This window comes from Clytia hemisphaerica, unplaced genomic scaffold (genome assembly GCF_902728285.1).
Source record: "Clytia hemisphaerica strain Z4C2 unplaced genomic scaffold, Clytia hemisphaerica genome assembly, whole genome shotgun sequence".
Lineage (NCBI taxonomy): Eukaryota > Metazoa > Cnidaria > Hydrozoa > Leptothecata > Clytiidae > Clytia > Clytia hemisphaerica.
In genome coordinates this window covers 544,990-551,795 of record NW_027103699.1, presented here as the reverse complement: position 1 = coordinate 551,795, position 6,806 = coordinate 544,990, and the positions used below count along the sequence as shown (strand labels likewise).

The window sequence follows — 6,806 nt, the reverse complement described above, 5'->3', positions numbered from 1 at the left end:
TTTTGTCCCTACTAATCAGATAATCAAATCCTCACTGCAAATTATTGTGCTATCTTTTCAATCCCCACTGAATTTTCTGGCTAGAAAACAATGGAATTCAAACCCTCAGCCATAAAAGACATAGGAATATCAATCCCCGTCGAGTTTTGGTCTGTTATTCTTACCCCCACTGGCTGATAAAATCCCACCGGGTCTGTGAGAAGGGGTGTTAGAAAAGGAAGTCTTTTGGGCAAATTTTAGAAAAGTCTGACCATTTTTGCCTTAAAATGGACAAAAATCTTCAAGATTGCACCGTAAGGGTAGATTTTATTGTCCGTATAAACGGTAGTAGATCAAGTACCTCCCTCAAAGTCTGTGCCTAAATACTAAGTTCTTTATATACTTCACAGTGCTATCATGAGTAAAAAATACCCTGTCACGTTCTTGCTCCTCAATTTTATCATCCGAGTTTCGAGTACTAATTCTAAATAGAGACCATCGTAGTGCTAAAAAACATAAACAAAATGATAAGATTTTTCTACATCAAAACAAAATATCTCAAACTAGAGTATAAAACTTCCTCATTTTTCGAAATACTTACTTTAAGTTAACAGTTCCTCACAAGGAAGAAAAAATTTGGGTATCAATAATTCAAGATTTTATTTTTCAAACCTTGTTAACAAAAAAATCAGGGTCCAAAAAAACCTTTTAGATACCAAATTAATATTTAATGCATATTTAATGTCTTTTTAGCAGATTTCGTAGAGAAGAACTCCGTGGTAGATACGCAATGACTTGCTTATAAAAAATACTTATACCGTACTGTCCTAAACGAAGCTCCTAGTATTTGATACACTCCCTTATTCGATGAAAATTCAGTTCCCCCTTAATATCGAATTAGGAAGGGTCGTACTTCAATTATGGCATGAACTACTCGAGAGGAAAATTATAACAATATGAACATTTATAACATTAATATCAACAATGCCAAGGGCCCAGGAACTACTATAGTTCGAGGTCAACCTGGAAATTCAGAAGGAAGAACACAAAAGAATCCACGATGAAACATCTCCACATATAATTTTCCGAAAGCATGCCTATCTTTAAGAAAAATTGAAATGAGAAATTCCACCAACACAACATGTATCATCATCACACATCAATCGCAATGAAAAAGCATAATACAATTCACATCACATACTTGCTGGCTTTGTTAATAATTATCGTTTAATTAGATATGGAAAAAAGAGAGTGAAGGTCATGATCAACATTTACAATAAAACGCTACCGTAGTTTTTGTAACCCATAGCAACAAAACATTATAATGACAACCATGTAAACGCTTAAAAATAGTTTAAAATAGAGTTTGCAGGTCAAATCAAATCAAGCTTCTTTCCCTTCCGTCTACATTATACACGCCACTGATATCTCAGTAAAACACTAGATTGAGCTTCCGCGATGATGTACCATCTTTTTCAGGGACTATCCAGACCCGGCGAAACAACCATAAATAGAGAGGCTGAGGGCTCAAAATGAGATAAAAATCGCTTAACGCTAGGAATTTGAGAAAATAATCTCATTTGCTCAAAAGTGCTTCCACCGGGCCTGTTATCCGTTTGCTAAATTTCGATTTTCCGAACAACAAAAGCCCGACAGTTGACCTAAATTTCACGGGGAATTCCGCCACTTAGGACGGAAAAGGGCATATATTCCGCGCCTTCACCAGTCGTGAAAAAAAGTGCATCTAGATTTCGCTCACGCGGATAAAAAGATTGATTCAAGATTGTAGATTGAGAAAACTGGGGAAGCTTGATTCAGAGTCTTAATTAAGATATCTGTGATAAATATTATGTTCAAGGTGTTTTTTTTTCATGGGATGTTTATCTTATTTCTAGTGGCTACAATGAAATATACAAACAAAATGACCCGCTGCGCACCCATTCAACCACCGGCGGGTTATGATCGTTGCACTGCAAGTATATAGAGAATAAGTCAAAAATCTGATTAGTCCAAACTGGACACACTTCCCTCACGGAAAATTTGTGAGAAGTTAGCCTATCTATTGTGTAAAAGAATAGTTTCTGTCAATTTACAAATTTAGAGATAAAAAAAACATGCACTGTGATGACATGACAATTTACTTTCAAAAATTCAAAAATTGTGACGTGACACATAAAAAACTGACGTCAAATAAAAAAAAACTCTATAAAGTCAAAAACCATTCGATAACTTCTCCGGATCAAGTGCGGCAAAACATCACAGCCGCCCGCAACAATGTCACCTCCCACAACCACCATCGCAGCAACCCGCTGCGCACCCATTCAACCACCCATTCACTGTAAAAGACCAGTAATAGAACAACCCATCTCTCCAACCTTCATTTCAACAAATTTGATAACACCAGGAAGATTTAAACGAGAAACTTTACCAACCATAGGGTATGTAAAGGATACTTTACATCGTTTATAAGGAGCTGAAAAGCGCACGAGCTTAGGGATAAATGAATGAATGTTCAGTTCGCAATAACGATTTTGATGAGCTACGAGATTTCAACACTACATGTATATGCTCTCTTGTCACCGTTGTAAAAATTTGGAATGGAGTTTCTTCATTCTTCTGAGAAATACTTAGAAGAAGTAGCTCCAAAAGGCCTTCTTTGTTTAACTTTTTTTTGCTTTTACCTTGTTCAAAAATTCGGTTTAAGCAATTTGTAAAAAAACATTTTATGTCCTTTAATCTACCCAAGATCTGCAAAGTTTTGTATGCTTCTTCCTTAACAGGGGTACTTTTTTTACCTTAAAAAAACTACATTATCTTGCTTGCTTCTAATAACTCTAGCTACCATGCGAAAAGTGGGAGAGAACAGAAACTATGGGGACAAGACACCAAGCAGACGATCAAGGAGGAACTTGCATACAGTAATTTCAAACCATCACATTTGGTCAATGGACCAGACGATTGCAAAGTGGTAGTCTCACATAGACATCTTGGAAATCGCATTGACAACCTGTAATAATTCTATACTTCATATTTTACACAAATCTTTCTAAATTTCTCATTAAAGGAAAATTACAACAAGAAAATCGATAGATCCATAATACACCATTATCAAAGGGAAATTTTCTCATATCGACTTGACAATTTGGCTGACACTCCAAAAACTTTTAGCTCCATCGTTGATAGTTGAGTGTTGTGTCTTAGTTGGTCAAACCTCCTCTTCTCTTTCTTTTTAGCGATACAAGTCAACAACCATACAGCGTAACTGGTTTAATGCTCAGTAAATGTAGATACAGTGATCAGATTGTGCCGAAACCTTTTCAATCAGCTGAAGTCCAGTAAGTGGAATACAATTTATTCTTTATCTCTTCACACTAGCCTATAACAGACATCGGCAAAGCCTCATCTAATGTCTTTTCCCGCGCGGCTAATATTCTTGTAGAGTGGATTTGACATACAACGCATTGAAACGATTTCTAACATTCTAGTCTGAAATGTCAATGATACAGTAGCGACCCAAACACAAGCTCTCTCAAACAGGCTTACTAATGTTTGCGATTGACGAATGACTGAAAATATCCTTAACATATCGTCTATTTAGAATGAAATTACAAGTGGCAGATGTCCAATGTTCTTGAAAGGTCACATGTAAGAGATTTGTTATGAATATCATGAACTAATAAAGGGAAAACTTCAGTTCAAATCTATTTTTTTTTTTCAGTGAGAAATACATATGCGAGCCTTATCCCAGAGAGTTTTGCAACAAGTACCAATCGCATCGATGCAAGTTTCAATTGTTCCCGACAAACGGAGTTGATCTTATTGATGCAGGTATGACTTTGAAACCACTGATCTATATTCTAAGCATGGTTCGCTTGTCCAATCATTGCTGAAAAACCTTTTTCTGTTCTTTAAAAAAAATTTGCCTCGTGTCAGGTAAGGTTACAAGTGATCAGAAATTTAAAACCTATTATTCCATCTATAGCAGATCGGAATTACTTAAAGTAGCATCTAAAATTGGAAACGAGGGCTTGTCTCGAGCTCCAACCCTGACCCTAACTGATAATGACCCGTTCCCAAGCCTTCTTGATACCCGACCACACCCATACCTAACCCAAGTAGGTTGTCGCGGTGCTGACACTATTCCATCCTGCTGTATCAAAAAGCACATAATTGATGACGTCAGCAAAATTACGAACTGGGCATGGATCAACAATTTTGTATCAATCGCTTGATCATGTATGATTTTCATACAAAAACTATAATCTTTTTTCCTCCTTCCGAACAGAAACAACGTCAATCAAGTACCCGACACAATTTGTAAGTATAATACACACATATTATATTCTGTTGCATCCATCCTAATCTAATTATTAAGATGCCTGTAGAGAGGAGAACTTTTAACACAACTCGAGCTGTGTTTTTTAAATAAAAGCTGTAGTAAAATCCTTCCAATACTAATAACTTAACCTATGTTGTATTACAACAAGTATGGAATAAATGACATATCAGTTTTAAACAAATGAACAGTGCCCTTCTTGAGTTATCAAATACATAATTTGTTTCTGAAGACATGTAACAAATAAGTTTGTTTCGGAGTTTCATAGATTGTATAGATATAACCAATATATTAATTTACAAACACATCTCTATGTTTAAAAATTCAAGTTATGGAGATTTGAACGTGAGACTGTTTAAGGATTTCTGCCTAAGGACACCCCTGTGTCACAGACCCCGCTGGGGCTTCAGCCCCACTGGAAAATTTGGCAAAAATTTCGTCTCCGGTAAAAAAAATACCATAGAATTTCAGCCCCACTGACAAATTGACTTTAATTTCATCCCCATTCGAAATTCATTGTTTAGAAATCACACTCTAAAACAATCCCCACTAGATTTTTTAACCTTGGAACAATAGAATTTTTATCCCCATTAGGATTTCAATTGAAATTTTTATCCTCGCTGTAGAAAAAAGTTACACCGGGGCTGTGAGACACCCCTGTCTAACGGGACAAGAGAAAATCCAGTAATAACATTCTGTGGTTTAAATACACACTGTAAAAAAGTCCATTGTTTCCACTTTTAGAAGTTACAAGAGAAGACAAAACAAGCATTGACCAATCTACACCAATGTCACCAAGGTACTACAACATATAACCAAGCACATGAACACGAACAAATCAAATTAAAACCAAATAAACATAAACAAAGACATAATGTCCGAATTAAAATCTGCGTTCGGACATGTAAATTATGTGGACTGAAAATCAACGATTCCCAACCATACAATAAAGACAAAGAGAAGAAAAGCATATCAAAGAAAAAAGGGATTGTTCCAAAAGCGTACTGGCCACCGGGGGAGTTAAATATAAGCAATAACCAATTAAATTACCCAATGTTGAAGCTACCAAAATATTGCCTGAGACCGCAATTCATTGATCATAAAGATTTCAAAGAAAGTGAGGCCAAGGATGAAGGTTTTTGCCGATGTAAAGGTAAAGTTCCTATTATGGTAAGTACGATCATGGTCAAACCGTCCAGTGAAAATTTTGAAAAGAAAATGAAAAGTGAACGAATCTTGAAACGAAGAAAAACACCACATCCAGGTAAATTCATAAACAGTGAGGATACAATCAACCCTCCCGTTGGAAAGATATCTGAAAGCCAATATGAACGTGGCTTCAAGACAGACGCACATCATCGATTTTTAAAAGATTATAAAGAGATTATACCCAATTTGAGCGATGCAGTACAGACTGGACGTAAACATGATTTCTTTGGATGGAATGTCAATTTTTTCCGCGGTTGAAATAAAACAAGTCCAGAAAAAACTGAACCAAAATTCTCACGACTTTCTTGTTTTCTTCTTTCCATGGCGTTGTACGGCCTGATACACGTTTTTTTTTTATTAGAACACTTAAAATTTGGCTGAGCCTGGATGTGCTTATTTTTTTTAGCAATTTTCAGCCTTAAATGTTCTTAAATGCGTTCTTAATTTTTCAGACTACTCGAAATCGACAATATCATGCAAAATAAAGAGCATATAAAATTGGTACAATTTGGACAATATTTGACTCTCGATTTTAGAAAATCCATGCCTAAGTTGGGTTAAAACTGCTTGAAAAGAAGAAAAATTGTAGTTTCTTGTCATTTTTTTCCAAACTGAGGCTGGGCATGTTCTTACGATGTTCTTAAATTTTCGACGAATTTCAGCCTAAATGTTCTTATAAATTGGGTTCTAATAAAAAAAAAAACGTGTAGCTATGCCCTGACGTAAAAAATTCCATGATCTCAAAAAGTATAACACCCGCCTAGCACTTTTCTTCTCTTTTCTAAAAATTTTTCAAATCAACATAAAAATACAAGTTCTCTATAGACTAACAAACAATACTACTTCCAAAGATTTTCATTCATTGGCTATTGATTTGAGGCTTAAAAAAATATAAAATAAGAAAATCTTTTTTTCAACTACCTACCTTATCTTTGCAATAAGAAATGAACAGGCGATTTTTGAAATAGTTCGCAGGACTTACTCTCGGGTACCTAATAAACGGGGGATTCGGATTAAGCGGGGTGGGTGGAAAATTTCTGAAAGCTTAATAAGCGGGCAGGGCGGGGGGAGTTAGAATAAGAATGTCATTGGTGGAAAACTTTCGAAAAATAGACAATTACTGGAATAAGAAAAAGATGAAAACCAGAGGTTGAATGAAAATCTTCCATTAACAGTTTGATACTCTTGTTTCCTTACATTGATGATTTGATATACATCAACAAGCTTTCACAGTCTAGTAAAAAATAAATTATCCGAACGGATCATGTTTATCTCGCATACG

The 6,806-nt window shown here is 35.5% G+C and overlaps 1 protein-coding gene across 1 annotated transcript; it reads left to right on the top strand.

The window, feature by feature from the left end:
- Nucleotides 1-2,183: 2,183 nt before the first annotated feature.
- On the top strand, nucleotides 2,184-5,857 carry LOC136804001 (uncharacterized). The gene is made up of 6 exons (XM_067060739.1): nucleotides 2,184-2,417; nucleotides 2,818-2,988; nucleotides 3,213-3,314; nucleotides 3,698-3,807; nucleotides 4,265-4,296; nucleotides 5,060-5,857. Exons 1-6 carry the CDS (start codon nucleotides 2,254-2,256, stop codon nucleotides 5,780-5,782), a joined length of 1,302 nt encoding a protein of 433 aa, XP_066916840.1. The 5' UTR covers nucleotides 2,184-2,253; the 3' UTR covers nucleotides 5,783-5,857.
- The last annotated feature ends 949 nt before the right edge of the window (nucleotides 5,858-6,806 follow it).

Excerpts from the sequence above, each read along its gene's own strand:
- LOC136804001 (XM_067060739.1), top strand. The coding sequence starts at position 2,254 with ATGTCACCTCCCACAACCACCATCGCAGCAACCCGCTGCGCACCCATT. Across the intron at positions 2,989-3,212 it reads GGAAATCGCATTGACAACCT|CGATACAAGTCAACAACCAT; the intron begins GTAATAATTCTA and ends CTTTCTTTTTAG. Across the intron at positions 3,315-3,697 it reads TTTCAATCAGCTGAAGTCCA|TGAGAAATACATATGCGAGC; the intron begins GTAAGTGGAATA and ends TTTTTTTTTCAG.